At 43.9% G+C, this 16,378-nt stretch overlaps 1 protein-coding gene across 4 annotated transcripts in view; it reads right to left on the minus strand.

Annotated features, from left to right (window-relative positions):
• The window catches only part of DNAH8 (dynein axonemal heavy chain 8), a 1,091,167-nt gene that overhangs the window by 204,745 nt on the left and 870,044 nt on the right, over window positions 1-16,378 (minus strand). For all 4 annotated transcript variants that reach the window (XM_075598772.1, XM_075598771.1, XM_075598773.1 and 1 more), the window contains 3 exons: window positions 13,019-13,137; window positions 12,576-12,679; window positions 8,533-8,709 (listed from right to left, as the gene is read on the minus strand). In XM_075598772.1, coding sequence (XP_075454887.1) covers window positions 8,533-8,709; window positions 12,576-12,679; window positions 13,019-13,137 — 400 coding nt within the window. The remainder of the gene's footprint in view (window positions 1-8,532; window positions 8,710-12,575; window positions 12,680-13,018; window positions 13,138-16,378) is intronic.

Raw genomic sequence — 16,378 nt, forward strand, 5'->3', positions numbered from 1 at the left:
AGCTCTCCCAAAGAAGCTGATGCTACCAGCCACACTGGAGGGCCCCAACCTTGTCGTAAAGGTCGAAGCGTTCATAGATTCCGGATCGGGCGGTAATTTCCTGGACCAGCAGTTTGCAGTGGAGAATCAAATCCCCATGGTCAGAAGGAAGAGCCCAGTTGGCCTTGAGGCCATCGACGGACGACCATTCCAGCCGGCTTTCATCATCTGGGAGTCTATTCCTCTTACCTTGACCCTGGCTGATGGTCACAAGGAGGTAATTGTCTTTGACATTTTCCAGTCCCCTTCAGTACAAATTATACTAGGATTGCCTTGGCTTCAACTCCACAATCCGCGCATTGAATGGTCCTGTACCTTGCCCATCCAGTGGCCCTCATCCGCAGATACTACGCTAGCGGATCCTCCCGTGGTTGTGCTTGCTGGTCTGGACTCCTTACCTGCCGATCATTCGACCCTGCCTGCCGTGTACCATGAGTACCTAGATGTGATCAACAAGGTACAAGCAGAGGTCCTCCCTCCTCATAGCCCGTACGATTGCCCGGTCGACCTCATCCCTGGGACTGTTCTGCCGAAGTCTAAGTCTTACCCACTCTCCATCCCGGATACCGAGGCCATGACTACTTATATTCAAGAAAACCTGGAAAAAGGTTTCATCCGCAACTCCACCTCTCCTGTCGGTGCTGGGTTTTTTTTTTGTGAAGAAGAAGGATGGATCTTTAAGGCCATGCATAGACTTCACCGGACTCAATAAGATCACGGTGAAAAACAGGTATCTGCTTCCGCTCATTTCTGAACTGTTTGATCATCTCCAAGGGGCCTCTATTTTTTCAAAACTTGACTTAAGGGGTGCCTATAATCTCATTCGCATAAGGGAGAGAGACAAGTGGAAAACTGCATTTAAAACACGTTCTGGACACTATGAATACCTTGTTATGCCCTTTGGGCTGTGTAACGCACCGGCCGTGTTCCAGGAATTTATGAACAACATCTTCCGTGACGTTTTGGGAACCTTTGTCATTGTCTATCTAGACGACATCCTTATATTTTCTAAAAATCTGGAGGAACACATTCAACATACCAAACTTGTGCTCTCCAGGCTGCGTTTTAACCGTCTTTACGCCAAGATGGAAAAGTGTTTGTTTCACCAGGCTTCCACGGCCTTCCTAGGCTATATCATCTCCAGCCAAGGTTTCTCCATGGACCCAGAGAAGCTGAAGGTGGTCCTCGATTGGCCACTCCCTAATTCGCTCAAAGCTGTGCAACGTTTTCTTGGCTTGGCTAATTATTACAGGAAGTTTATCAAAAAAAATTCTTCCATTGCCCTTCCCATCACCGCCTTGACCAAAAAGGGCGCCGACGTCTCATCCTGGTCACCAGAGGCCATCACAGCCTTTGAGACTCTCAAGAAGACGTTCGTGTCTGCTCCCATCCTGCGTCATCCGGATACCTCCCTCCCCTTTACTTTGGAGGTTGACGCCTCAGACGTAGGAGCTGGCGCAGTTCTGTCCCAGAGGACTTCTCCCCAAGAGAAACTCCATTCTTGTGGGTTTTTTTCACGGAAATTCTCAGCAGCAGAAAAGAATTATGATGTCGGTAATTGTGAACTTTTGGCCATTAAGTTGGCTCTCCAGGAATGGAGACATCTTTTAGAGGGTTCCAAGGAACCAATTGCCATTCTCACTGACAACAAAAAATTGTTATATATTGAGGGTGCTCGTCGCTTGTGCTCCTGCCACTGGTCACTCTTCTTTTCCCGCTTCAACTACACCATCTCTTATATCCCTGGTACCAAAAATGTTAAAGCGGACGCCCTTTCTCGTCAGTTTGCCTCTGAGACCGAGGCTAAAGAAATCTCAGAACCTATTCTCCCGGCCAAGTGCACTGTCTCGGCTAACAATTTTGGTGTATTGGACGAGATCCACAAGGCACAAGCACATATCCCCAGCAGGTTCAGGGTACCAGAAGGACGTCTCTACGCGGCTCCACGTTTCCGCCATATAGTCTTACTTTGGGGTCATTCCTCCAGAGCAGTTGGTCATCCAGGCTTCAAGAGGACAGCTGATCTCATTAAACGGACTTTCTGGTGGCCTAAGATGAATCAAGATATTCTCAATTTTACTTCCGCCTGTCCTGTTTGTGCCCAGAGTAAAACCCTCCATCATAAGCCTTCTGGACTTCTGCTACCCCTTCCCATCCCTGAACAACCCTGGAAACACATTTCGATGGACTTTATCATTGAACTGCCAGTGTTCAAAGGGATGAACACTGTTTTGGTCGCAGTTGATAGATTTTCAAAGCAGGCTCATTTTATTCCCCTCAAGGGTCTTCCCAACTCAGCCACCTTGGCGGATGTCTTCTCCAAGGAAATCTTTAGGCTGCATGGCGTTCCCATTTCTATCGTCCCAGACCGGGGGTCCCAGTTCATCTCGAAATTCTGGCGAGCTTTCGCTCAAAGATTGGGTATCTCCCTCTTGTTCTCCTCTGGATATCATCCACAAACCAACGGTCAAACTGAAAGGATGAACCAAATTCTTGAACAGTATCTGAGATGCTTCATTTCCGACTCACAAGATAACTGGGTGGATCTTCTACCATGGGCCGAATTTGCCATTAATTCCTTAAAGAACGAGTCCACTCAGGAGTCTCCTTTCTTCATCAACTGTGGCTTTCACCCCAGTAGCCTCCCTCTCTTAGCTTCTCCTTCTGGAGTTCCTGCAGCCGACTCTCATATCACCAACTTGCAAGAATCCTGGAAAAAGATTCTCAAGTCCTTACGGTCTGCGGTGGCCAAGCAAAAGACCAAAGCTGATCATCACCGCCAAAAAGGTCCTTCATTCAAACCTGGTGATCTGGTCTGGCTGTCATCCAAGAATATTAGGCTCAAGTCTCCTTCACCCAAACTGTCCCCTAGATTCTTGGGACCTTTTAAGATCCTAGAGAAGGTAAATCCTGTAGCCTATTGCCTCGAGCTTCCCCCCTCAATGAAAATTCCATCAGTCTTTCACGTTTCCCTCCTTAAAGAATTTGTGTCCAGTCCTCATTTCCCGGATCCCTCTTGGAGATCTAGTCCAGTGTCCACCCTGGGTCAACAGGAGTACGAAATACAGTCTCTCATCGACTCTCGTGTCTCCAAAAAAGGACTTCAGTTTTTAGTACACTGGAAGGGCTAAGGTCCTGAGTAACGTTCCTGGGTACCGGCACATCACGTCCACGCCCCAAGGTTGCTTTCCCAGTTTCACCAGAAATTCCCCCTTAAGCTGTGGTTGGATCACTCGGAGATTGATCCTCAAGGGGGGGATACTGTGACGACTCAGGAGATTCCTTCCTCTCATTCTCCCTCTCTCCCATCACCCTTTCTACTCCTTCCCACACTCTCCTTCACCTTCTACCTCTGTCCCCTTGCCGCAGCGCGTTCCCCACAGGTCCTGCATACCCCCACACTCCCTTAACCCCTGCCTTGATCCTCCCCGCTCCCTCTCCCCCGCGGTAGCTCCTTTACCTTCCCCTGTGGTGCCATCCGTCCCATTGCCTCCTCCTCGCATGGTGCCCGCGGCACGGCGTTCCGCGCGCCTGGTGACGCGTCCGGTGCATGCACCCTCTGCCCACGGAGGACGCGCGTGCATGCTCCTCCCTGCCTTTGCTGGCCATCGCGCGGGCACAGGCCTCGCGTGCGTTCCCCTCCTCTTGACTCCATCCCCCTCCTCTTGACTCCATCCCCCTCCTGCGGTCTTCCCCTGCTCCGTGCGGGCCGCGCCTGTGTTGCAACCTGTGCGCGCGCATCCCCAGCTTACAGGGGGCGCGCGCACAGACTCTTCCTATCAGGTTCCCCCTGTCTCCGCCTCCCAAGCTGTACAGGCAATTCCCCTGACTGCCCCTTCTGTCTCCTCCTCTTCTCCCCCTGACCTATCTCCAGCTTCTCCCAATTCTCTCTCTACTCCTCCCCTCTCTGTCATTAATGCACCTTCCTTTATAATCCCTGTCTGTCCACCTCTTTCTCGCTCTGCATAGTTCCTGTTTCCCTGTGTGTACCTGACCTATGCTGTGCTCCCTCTGTGCTCCTGTGATTATCTGCTCCTGTGTTACTTTGGATTTCCCTGGCTTTGACCCTTGCTTACCCTGGACTACTCTGCTCTCTGGTATCCCTTTGAACCCTGCTACACATACGACTCCGCTGACCTCTGGCTTCCTAGGACCTGGCTTGCCCTCTGACGACTCTACCCTCTGGATCCCTGAACATTGTCAAATGGACACGACTACTCTCATGGACATTCCCCAAGCGTTGCAAGTATACACTAACAACTCTTCCAACAGGCCCAGCAACGCTATACCACATTCCGGGCTTGCTCCCACTGCTGTGGGTGTGTGGTATCATACCGTTCCCACCTCAGTACTGGGGTCTAGCTTGGTCTGCGAGCATACAGGCGTGACAACCAGCAGCAGTGACGAGGTTAACTTTCAGCTGGGAGGTCTGCTTAATTAGTCAGATCCCAGCTGCCTCATTAGGAAGCTTTAAAATCCACAGGCTGCACACACATGCAGTCTGTCTGATCAAGAGGGAGTACTGAAATGCTGAAGTGAGACTACTGCTCTAAGGTCTGTCTTCAAAGAAGCTGTTTTGTTTTTTTGTATGCTGAAAAGAAGCTGTATTGCTTTTGTGTGCTGTATTTTTAAGGCTCAATAAATAAGCCTTATCAAGAGAACCCGCATGTGGTTGCATGTACCCTGCAACAGTAACCATGTATTATTATAACTCTGTGCCCAGGACATACTTGAAAACGAGAGGTAACTCTCAATGTATTACTTCCTGGTAAAACATTTTTATAAATAAATAAAGTCTCAAGTCTATCCAAGTCTTTCTGAAGAGAAATTACATCCTGCTCTGATTCTACTACCTTACACAATTTAGTGACATCAGCAAAGATGCAGACTTTGTTCTCTGTGCAAATCTCAAGGTCATTAATAAACAAGTTAAAAAACAGGGGTCCCAGTGTCACGGGGGACCAGCACTCTTAACACATTTATACCCGGGGATCATATGATTGAGCAAAGCAATGAGGTAAAATAAATTGTAATTTATTTCAGGAATGGACATTCACACAATGTTACACAATTACACTCAAAATACACTTACTGGGACGGGGCCAAACAAAATAGTTGATTTCCAGAGCGAAAAGTTGTAGAACAAAGTTTTTAGGAGCAATTTCCCAGCAGCGGGAGTTGCTTGCAAAACTGCTTGAAATGGTCCTCGGTCAGCAGTGCAAACTGCAACTTCTGTGTACTCCGACGGAGATGCTTCTTTCGTTCTGCACCACTGTAATAGCACTTGGAATCAGGGTATGTTACAAAATCGTTGATGGAACTTGTTACCCTTGGATGAATCTTAGATGGAACTCAGGTGGAACTGATTCCCGATGGGCTGCAGGAATTCTTAAAGAGTTCAGAACCCTATACTTAACAAGTGCAGCCAATCTCTCCGTGGGAATAATTTTTCCCACCTATCCTGGTGTTGCCAATACTTTTGGAAACCTGGCAGAGGGGGCTTCTCATTCTGCTAAGAGCATGCGCCAACCTAGCACCTTTGCTTCTTAGCATATGAGACCCAGCCCCTCTACCTGGCAACAGTAAGTCTGGGCTGGCCACCATTTGCTAAACTGCCCAGACTTTACACTAGGATGGGGGTACTTGAGGAACCCCTCCCCAACTGACATCTTAGGGACACTGAGCCCTTTCAACTCTGGACTTTTACAGAAATCGTGTCACCAAGCCAGCAGGATGTCTTAGAAGTCCGGAGCTGCCCAACCTCTGCTCATTTACAGCTAGGTAATAGATGCATACTAAGTGGGGGCTGCAATAAATGAGTGTTTCCTGGTCCCCGGTGGTCTGAATGAAAGCCCCAATGTACCTAACATGTTTCATACAGTATTTGAGGGAGACTTTCATTTATCAATTTCTATAAAACTTATAAAAATTGAGTTATGGGGATTTACATGTTTTCCCCTGAACGACGCTCACAGCAAGTTTCAGCACGCTAGGAGCTTCCTAACAAAAGTTAGCAACAAGCTGCCGCTTTCTGCTCTCCTAAGTGTTGGACTTTAAAAACATTTTCTCATTTTAGTTTGCTGTGTAAAACAGTTCTGCATTATACTCCATACTTAGAAAAATGTTTGTCTCGTCACCTGATGGGAGATACTCTGAACCTCACACTGGGTTCTGGGGGTTTGGGCATATACTGGGGACCCTTTAACTGGGATTTATTCCCCTGCCCGGTCTTACTGTTCTGGTCTGTGCTGAAGCAGGGAGATCTGGCAATGAGCCGATAACTGCTTCCTAGGGAGGATTTTGTCCGGTGGTCTGTGTCTTCATATCTCCGGGAATTCTCGGAATGACATTTTTTATGTATTATAATGTAACAAGCATTTTTAGCTTCTATAGCAACCATTTACAAAGTCATAACCCCTTCCTCTTCAGAAACAGGCTCTGGCACAAACCTTTCTGAATCCTGCCCTCTCTCTAGCACTGCACCAATTGTATCTAGTGACTCCCTGGTCACATGATCTTCCCCACAGAACTTTGCATCTTTGGTCCTCTTCTGCTGCACTGATTGATCACAGGAGAATGGATCGATCAGCAACTTAGCAAATTACTTATGGTTGTGTGGATTATATTGATGCACAAACAAAAATCGATTTTTTTTTTAAAGATGGCAGCTTGGACAGTTGCTTTGTTACAACCAGAATTCCTTCTGGTTCTAACTCCACACTTAATACAACGAGCACTTGAAATCAAACAGTAATCAAGTCACACAGATCAGGACACGCAAGCTCAGGATTTGTTACAAGCCTCTGTTTTTAATTTTAATCAAGTTCCTTGAAAAGGACAAAAGTGATGATAAATGTGAATCAAAATTGATAATTATACAAAAATCCCTGGTCAAGATGCAGCTTAGTTCAGGATGTTTCCCAACATCCACAGGGTAAGGTAGCAGCAAATACGTAGTGCAAACTTACCTCATGGTACTGTACATGTGAAGCTAAAAACAGAAGACAATAATCCTAGAAAAATATATATAAGTGCTGGTAAAGGCTATAAATGCTCAACTCACATGATGTGAGATAAAAACAAGCATTTTTATCACAAAGTGATATCCCCAAGTGGATCTAGGAGGTATGCTGTGGTACGTTTCAGAGGTCAGTGGTATATGAGCAGGAAAGAGAAAGGCAGGACATAGTGCAAATGCAAATACAAAAAATAGAGCAATGTAAGACCAAACTCGCAATGCTCCCCGACAAATAAAAGCAATTTGACAACTCTGGGTCATGGGATATGTCGATACTCCCCTCCTCAATACTGGTCTCCCGCAGATCCATCTGTGTGTGAAGCCGGCCGATGAGATCATCGATGGAGGCGGAGCGGGTCACGGTCCCGAAACAGTGTAGAGAGGAGATGTCACAACATTTCAAGGGTTAAAACGCAAGGTATACTTGACTGCTGTGACATCTCCTCTCTCTATACTGCTACAGGAACGCAACCTGCCCCGCCTACCCACCATTACCATGGCCATACCATCAGGCATGGCAGCAGCATTTCCTGCAAGCCCCCTTTCAACACCCTGCTCCCTTTACCCCCACGAATCTGAGGGTTTTTAAACTCACAACGATCCATTTGGCCCACATTACCCCCCCCCCCCCCCCTCCAACTGTAGATACGCCCCCTCCTCTTTTAATCTTCAACCAGCAGGCAGGTGGCATATTTATTTTATACTTGGGGGAGACATCTTTCTGCACTCAACTCAGGTGCCAAATTACGGCGTGCCAAATCACACGCATTGACGAGCGATACGTTTGAACTTGGTAGAGGGAAACTAGCATCCCTACAGTACTGTGGTACCCAGAGACTATTAGTGTGAGGATGGAATCCTAGTTAAGCCTACCAAAGTGTCACCCACCCCTAGTGAGCTAGGATTCCCCTCATAACCCTTGTTTTTGGTGAGTGTAACCCTGAAGCTATGTACTGCGTTGCTCTGGATGAAATAAACCAGTTTTATTTAACTCCTTCATTATGTCTGGTGCTTGCGATCCTGTGTAATTGTACTGGTCTATTGTGACAGCCACTTCCAGTTTGACATTGCATAGACTGTAACCAACCTCATACTGCTGAGACCCATAATGTTCAAGCAGCTGTCTGTGAGTAGGTTTACTGGGTATCCACTTCTTTAACCCAGGCTGTGCTGAAAAATCTGTGTAATATGGCAGGGAGAAGCTTGTAGGGGTTAATGTTGAAATGGATAAGAAGCAAAAAGTGACATTCAACTGTATGAGTGCTCATAAACATGTCATTACCTATAATCCCTGGTTGCAGGGGAAGCATTGTATGCTAAGATATAATGGAGAAAGCCAGGGTTGTAGACCTGTCGGAGACATGTGAATGTGCTCACTAGAGGTTTTTGTATTTGCTGTAAACCAATCTACAGAAATGTAAACGAAACTTATAGAAAATTGGTTACTGAACTATTTGTTTCCATTTCATTCTTACATTTAGTGCAGCTTCTGCCTCTTCTAACGCTGGTTTTGCTGCTTGTAGTTTAATTTCTGCTATAATTCTGTCTGCAGCGATTTCATCTACAATCTTTTGTGCTTTATCTTTCACAAGCTGGACTTCATTCTTTATTTGTGTTGCTGCTTGTGCAGTTACCCCCACTTCTGCTAATACCTAAACATTGTTAAAAGGTAACAACAAGCAAATGGTAAAATGGTCCATTTCAAGCAGAGTAGAGATAATTATGGTTGAACTGTGAAAGTAGCTTGAATTTAATTGCATTTATTTGGGTAATATTATATTTTTTTGTGATAATTTCTATACGTTCTGAATTCTATCCTTGTTCAAAATGACAACGGACATTGTGATTAGTAATTACTCCACTGACCAACTTTTAAGGGATGTGTACTTTTGTTTTTTTAGCTATCGTCCCCCTGAACCTACATCCCAATGTCTTAATAACATTGCTGCCTGGCGCCCTTATTTTATCTCTACTGACACGCCTACTTTCATACTTGGAGACTTTACATACTAATTGACAATCCCAATGCCTCCTCAACTGCCCATCTCATCTCTTTAACCTCCTCCTATCGTCTCTCCCAGTCCAACACCTCTATTCCTCATTGCAATGACCACTCCCGTGACCTGGTTTAATCCCGCTGCTGCTCTCTCTAACCCTTCTAACATGCCTTTTGTTTTTCTGATGATCCCCGCCAAATCTTTAACCTCACTCTACTCTACTCTTTCACAACACCTACTTCCAAAAGCACATACCGAAACCTAAATACCCTAGACCCCCTCCAATTTTCAACATCTCTACAACCTTTCCTCTCTCCCATCTCTACCCTTTCCTGTCCGAATCTAGCAACCTCTCTATACAGCAACATACTCTCATCAGCCTTAGACAAGATTTTTCCCACCACCTAACATCACCTCTGACAATCCAATACACAAGCGTGGGACACATCTTTCATCCCGCTACCTTCAAAAGTGATCACACACTGCAGAGCGTCTCTGGAGGAAATCCCGTTCAAAGCAGACTTCCTCCACTATAAATGTATGCTCTCCTCCTATAACACTGCCCTCAGCCTTGACAAGCTTTACAGCCTTTTCTTCACTTATACAAACTTTGTACTTCTACCCTCAACACATATTTGCCACCTTTAATTCCCTTCTCCACCCAACTCCAGCTACACCACCTACTTCACATACAAGATTAAGCCTATTAGACATGACATCTCTTCATTTAAACCTCCAAATGCAATACCTATCTCCCCTAGTACATCTAAATCCACTTTAAGCTCATTTTCTCCTGTGACAGAGGATGTGGTCTCTACACTACTAATCATCATGTCACAGAAATTGGAGATAGAGGTAGCACACAGGAGACTTTAAATGGAGTTCAAAAACCTTCTGCTGTATTTAGTACTTCAGAGCAATAACAAAGTAGTAACATTTCAGGACAATCCTGTCCCTTCCTCAGATCATACACCTGATTGTCTGAGGAAGGGACAGGATGTTACTGCTTTGTTTGTTATTGCTCTGATGTACTAAATACAACTCCATTTAAAGTCTCCTGTGTGCTACCTCTATCTCCAATTTCTACTACATTTATGTGGATCCAACCTTGACATCGGGGTCAACAGAGGGTGAGCACCAAGGAGGAAATACTTTTTGTTATATATATCTTTAAGCATTGGTGTGCCACATATATACCTTTATTATATCATCATGTCGCCCTACATCCTGCCCCCTTCATCCTATTCCCACATCTCCTCCACACCCTTTTTGGCACACTAAACCCCACGCTAACTCACCTTTATAACCTCTCTCGCATCTAGCACATTTCAATCTTTCAAACATGCATTATCACTCCCGATACACAGCCTTCTCCTGACTCACGTCCTACCTATCCAACGGCTCCCCAGTGTTTCCTTCTCTGGTGTCTCCTCTTCACGCCCTCTTTCTGTTGGAGTCCCACAAGGCTCTGTCCTTGGCCCTCTGGTATCCTCACTCTACACCTCTTCTCTCTTCTAATTCAATCTTTTGGCTTCCAGTATCATCTTTATGCTGATGACACCCAAATCATTCTCTCCTTCCATTACCTCTCCCCCTCTCTCCTCTCCCATGTATCCAACTGTCTTTCTGCAATCTCCTCCTGGGTGTCTTACTGCTACCTGAAGCTAAACATGTCCGAAACAGAATTAATATGCCCCCTTCCACTGCCAGCGCTACACCAACACTTTCCCTCACTGTCAATAATACCAAAATCTCTTCAAACCCGCTGTTTAGGGGTTATCTTTGATGCTGATCTCTCCTTTATTCCTCACTACGTCCTACCATCTCCACCTTCAACATATCACCAAGATATGCCCTTTTCTCACTCATGATGCAACTAAAATCCTAATTTACTCACTCATCATGTCCCTCGATTACTGTAACCTTCTCTTAGTTTGCATACCCCTTGTCTGCCTCTCCCAACTCCAATCAATTCAAAATGGTGCTGCCAGGCTCATACACTGGCGACACACTTTATTCGAGCTCGGCTAGTCCCACGAATTCGGGTATACCCGGGTGTATTGAGGTTTGTGACTGTTTTCTGCCCGAGTATATTGGGTTATTTTCCATGCAGGGATTGAAGCATTTTATTCCCGCTGGCTGCAATACTGCACAGTATATATATATATACTGCATTACAATTCATGAATTTATGCCATCTGGTAGACACGCGAAGCATTGCAGCCTATTAAATCCTAATCATTATCATTTAACAGATCAGCCGCCCGTCAGCCAGGCATGAACCCAGGCTGGGAAGGCAAACGCAACGGGGCTTGTCAGAGGTGAGGAGCGGCGCATTCCAGGTATCTGCCAGGTACATACTGGGTATTTGCTCGAATAAAGTGTGTCGGTGCAGTATACCTCACTCACTGCTTTCTTCTCGACTATGTACAGTATATCCCTACACTGGCTTCCCATAGCCCCTATAATTAAATTTAAAACATTAGTAGTAACTTACAAAGGTCTCAACGAGACGGCCCCTTACATCTCAGCCCCCATCCACAAATGTATACCTACACCCCCACCCCCCCCCCATACGTTCTGCCCACGAAATCCACCTTTCCTCGCACTTTATTACCTCCTCTCACTCACGCCTACAAGACATCTCCTGTGCTGCCTCCTCTCTCTGGAATTTCCACGTACCATCAGACTCTCCCCCAGCTTTCAGATGTCTAAAAACTCCATGAAAACTCACCTTTTCAAGGACGTCTACTCACAACACTGCTAACATCGCTAATATCCTACTCCCCTTCAACCCCATTGGACTAGCTGGGTGACTAGACCAATGTCCACCCTATAACACACACCCCAGCCCCCCTCCCCCAAATCTTAATGGCTTCAGGTTTAAGACTGGGCCATATCCTAACATGAGACACACTTTATCCTACAATGAGCAGCCCCCTTACCTTCTTGTTTCATCATTGTCCCTCATTCCCTCTAGACTAAGCTCTCATGAGCAGGGCCCTCATTATCTGTATCTGTTTTTGCATGTTTGTTCTGTCCTATATGTAACTGTTCATGTTTTTGTAAAATACATAACTCTGTACCCCATTGTACCGCGCTGCGGAATATGTTGGCGCTTAACAAATAAACAAAAAAAAATCATAATAATCTAAAGCACTAGCTCTTTCGGTTGAAAAATACAAGATGATAAAGAGATTTGCATTAATCACATGCATGTGAATTACACTAAAGAAAAATATATAGAACAGAGGAGCTATTAAAGGCAACTTCATACGCAACTGCCTACTTTTAGTTTTGTTTTACTGCTTCCCCCTTCCTCTTTTACAATATTTGTAGTAGTTTGTACCTTGGCTATACAATATTACATGTACAAGTAGATGACTAAAAAGACCATTTTCAAAATCTAGGATTTTTTTTATGTAGCTTTATAGTATACAGTATTAGGAATTTGTATGTCCTAAAGATTTGAGAACTACAGTAGTTTGCTAAATGGTTGGAACTGAATGCTAAATACTCACTTGATCCGCTTTAATTGATGCTACGGCCAGTTCTCTTTCTTTTAATGCCAGTTCCTGAGATAATTTACCAACAGATTCACTTGCTTCCATAAGTTTAGAAAGTCCTATGAAACATAAAATGCAGGATTTTTACACATGTATAAAACAAATACAACTGACTCCATATCAGTACAGTATGTTTGCGGCACCTAGTACAACTAGACTTGAAAATAGAGAGAAAACTTGGCATTTTTTAAGCCATTTTTGTTCCAGAGCCGCTTTACTCTTTAATTACATTGTAATCCTTAAATAAACACTAATTGCTATAAACGGTTATTATGAGAAGAAACTACCCCAGCAAGTAGCTAATACCATTGAGAGACAACACTAATTAAATTGTAATTGCTCAAAATAGTATGGACACAGGCTTATTTCATTTGGAATGTCCTTAAAGACCATCTTACCTACATTCATACGTTCACCTTGCTCATTAATAAATTTAAATTTCTCGGCATAAACATTTTTGTAACCGCTTATAAATGAAAGATAGGATTTGGGTGTTACATAAGCCCTCCTGCGATATCTGAAAGGGAGAAAAAGTAGGTTAGATTTATAAGAGATTATCAAAACCACAATTGTTCAGTGTGGTCTAAATTTATAGCAGAATTATTGAAAATGAACTGCAGCTCTTACATTTCCTTTAATATAAGTACTGTTTTTTGTAAGAAAACAATATTTTAATTTTTTTTTATTAAGCATAACTTGTGGGCTTATTTATTTGCCACAATAGCTTTACTATATTAAGGAGGTTATAAAACAAGAGGGGTCAGACAGCGCTATGTTGATATAAAGCAGGGGTAGCCAACTCCAGTCCTCAAGGGCTACCAATAGGTCAGGTTTTAAGGATATCACTGCTTCAGAACAGGTGGCTAAATCAGTGCCTCTGTCTTTGACTAGTGTTAAGTAAGGTAATCATCTTTAATCAAAATCGCATATCACACAGTCAAACAGTACAATATTATATATGTATGTATGTATGTATGTATGTATTGGATTCTATATATATATATATATATATATATATATATAAAATATAAAAGTATATATATAAAAGTATACATTACCGCACAGCAGCAAAAAGGAGACAGCACTCAGGTGAATGAAAAAAAATGCATTAAATACAGCACATAACAGTTATGTGCTGTATTTAATACATTTATTTTCATTCACCTGAGTGCTGTCTCCTTTTTGCTGCTATGCGGTAATGTATAATTTTATTATTTATATGGGACATGCACCTATTCATTATTGAATTTTCATTGGAGTGCCAGTGATTCTTTATCACACACACACACACGCACGCACGCACACACACACACACACACACACACACACAACACACACACACACTCTGTAAATTGTATATATATATATATATATATATATATATATATATATATATATATATATATATATATATATATATAACATTTACAGAGTTCCTATCAGTCGAAGTAGATTAAAAATCATAAGAGCTTCGCCTATAAGGCGTATGTTATTACAAAATCAAGAAAAATACAGGATACCTATAGAAGGTGTAGCTAGTGAATAAAGTATATACAGTACAGTGGGATAAAGGCAAATAAAGTATATACAATAAGGTGTGAGGTGTAAGCTCTTGAGACATTATACACTCATAATGAACAGGCAGATGCAGAAAATAGTCATAAAAAAGGGGCCTAAGCACTAAGCGGCGATAATTTTTTTTACAGCGTTGCTATCATGGTATGCAGAAAGCCCTGAATACCTGTGATAGCAACAGTTGCTAAACTGGTGAATAGCCGGCGACGTGATGATCGGCTCTCTGGAAAGGGCTCACCCGGTGATTTTTCTTCTGCAGCGCAAATCTTGCCAGAAATCAACAATTTTATATATAAAATGTAATACTAGTTTACGTGAGCAGGGGGTCTCCGGGGCAGAACTGTGTTGATTTGAAATTTGGGGACCCTATGCTTCCCAAGGTACAGGCTCTGTTATGGGGTGCCGGTATCGCCTATGCATTTGATTCTCATGGTCATGTGGCGCAGGACTTTTAAATGCATAATTGATACCGGCACCCCATAACGGGGCCTGTATATCGGAAAGCAGGGGGTCCCCGGACCTCAAAACAATGCAGATCTGCTCCGGAGACCCCCTGCTACAATACAGTAGTATTAAAACCCTAATTAAAAATGTAACACATTCGTTACCGTAGCGGCAATCTGCTATGGTAATGAAGCTCCTTTAATATAATTTTTATTAATAGTGTGCAGGAGCAGGGGGTCCCCTGAGCTGAAGCGCTTTGATTTCAGCCTCAGCGACCCCCTGCTTTGAGAGTTACTGGCCCTGGTATGGGGCATCGGGTGTCGGTATCACCGCCATTTTTAAATTGTCCGTGTCACGTGACTGGGGGATTTAAATAATGAAGGAGATACCAGCACCCCATATAAAGGGCCTGTAACTCGGGAAGCAAGTGGTGAACGAGGCTGAAATCAATGTGGTTCAGCTCAGGAGAGCCCCTGCTCCCGCACACTAATAATACAAATTACATTAAAGCAGCTTCATTACCATAGCGGATAGCCGCTAAGGCAATGAGTGCGGGGGTGGGGGGAGGATTATGGGGATAGGTGCACCAGGATGGAGGTTAGGCAACCAAGGAGAGTTAAAGGGAGGGGCAGGGGGTTAACCCCTCACGTGCCATAGTTGTTGTATCGCTATGACATACAATGGGTAATAGGCTAGTTAGGGTGATTGTATTAACGCCTTGGTTATATGCATGCCTTTATAACCACAATGGCTTCCAAAGGGTTTATTTATGGATTTTTGATTGAGTAGGAAGATGCATGGTATATATAGAATTGCAATATATACCTGGCATCTTCTTTATCCTCTGGTTAACACAAGTCGATTAACACGAGTCGATTAACACGAGCAAGTTAGTGCCGGGATAGGGCTTATCCTGACGTTAGCTGGCTATGGCCTATTAGCCATATGCAAATGAGCGATCTCACGTCTTGCATAAACATTAGCTGTGTGGTTAAATCATAGAAAACCAACATCCGTAACTTGGTAACGTTACGTTAGTAGGCCAGATTTAACAGAGCTTTGAGTTTCTACCCATCAGTGAGCCCAATTACTGTTATTGCTTTGTAAGTAAGCCCTTAGCTCTACAATTAAAGTATAATTGAATATATTAAAGCAGCACTCTTCCCCCAACCCCTTGAGTGATGCTCAAGAGCTCAATCACTCTATTTGCAGCTCCAGGGACCCCCCAGTTCCTAAGATACTTACTTGTGAAGTTTCCAGCATTGCTTCCTGGCTTTTAAAGGGTATTTAAATGGCTGTCCAATAGGAAACTTTAATATTGGACTAAGATTTGGCAGCTGTTCCCTAGAGGGAAATATAAACCAGGTAACTTCACTAGCAGGTATCTTGGAAAACAGGGATGTCCGGAGCTGAAAATAGTATGGTTTAAATCCAGAGGACCCCCGGTTCACATGCTGTAAAGATAGTGAATTATAAGCAGCACATTTTAGAGCACAGCAAACATAGCAATCATTTCTCTGTTGGCTGCAAAGCACTGCAAGGACCTGCATCCTTCTTCTCTTTGGATAGTGTTCTAGTCACATTTCTCTTCCCTCATACATGTACTTCTTACACAGCTATATACAGAGAAAGTGATCTCATTTATGGCACAAGGATCTGCAAGAAAATAATACCCTAAATTGCTTTATTCACAGTTAAAACACAACAAAAGGAAGAACAATGCAAGACAAATACATTTG

Source organism: Ascaphus truei, chromosome 4 (assembly GCF_040206685.1).
Source record: "Ascaphus truei isolate aAscTru1 chromosome 4, aAscTru1.hap1, whole genome shotgun sequence".
Lineage (NCBI taxonomy): Eukaryota > Metazoa > Chordata > Amphibia > Anura > Ascaphidae > Ascaphus > Ascaphus truei.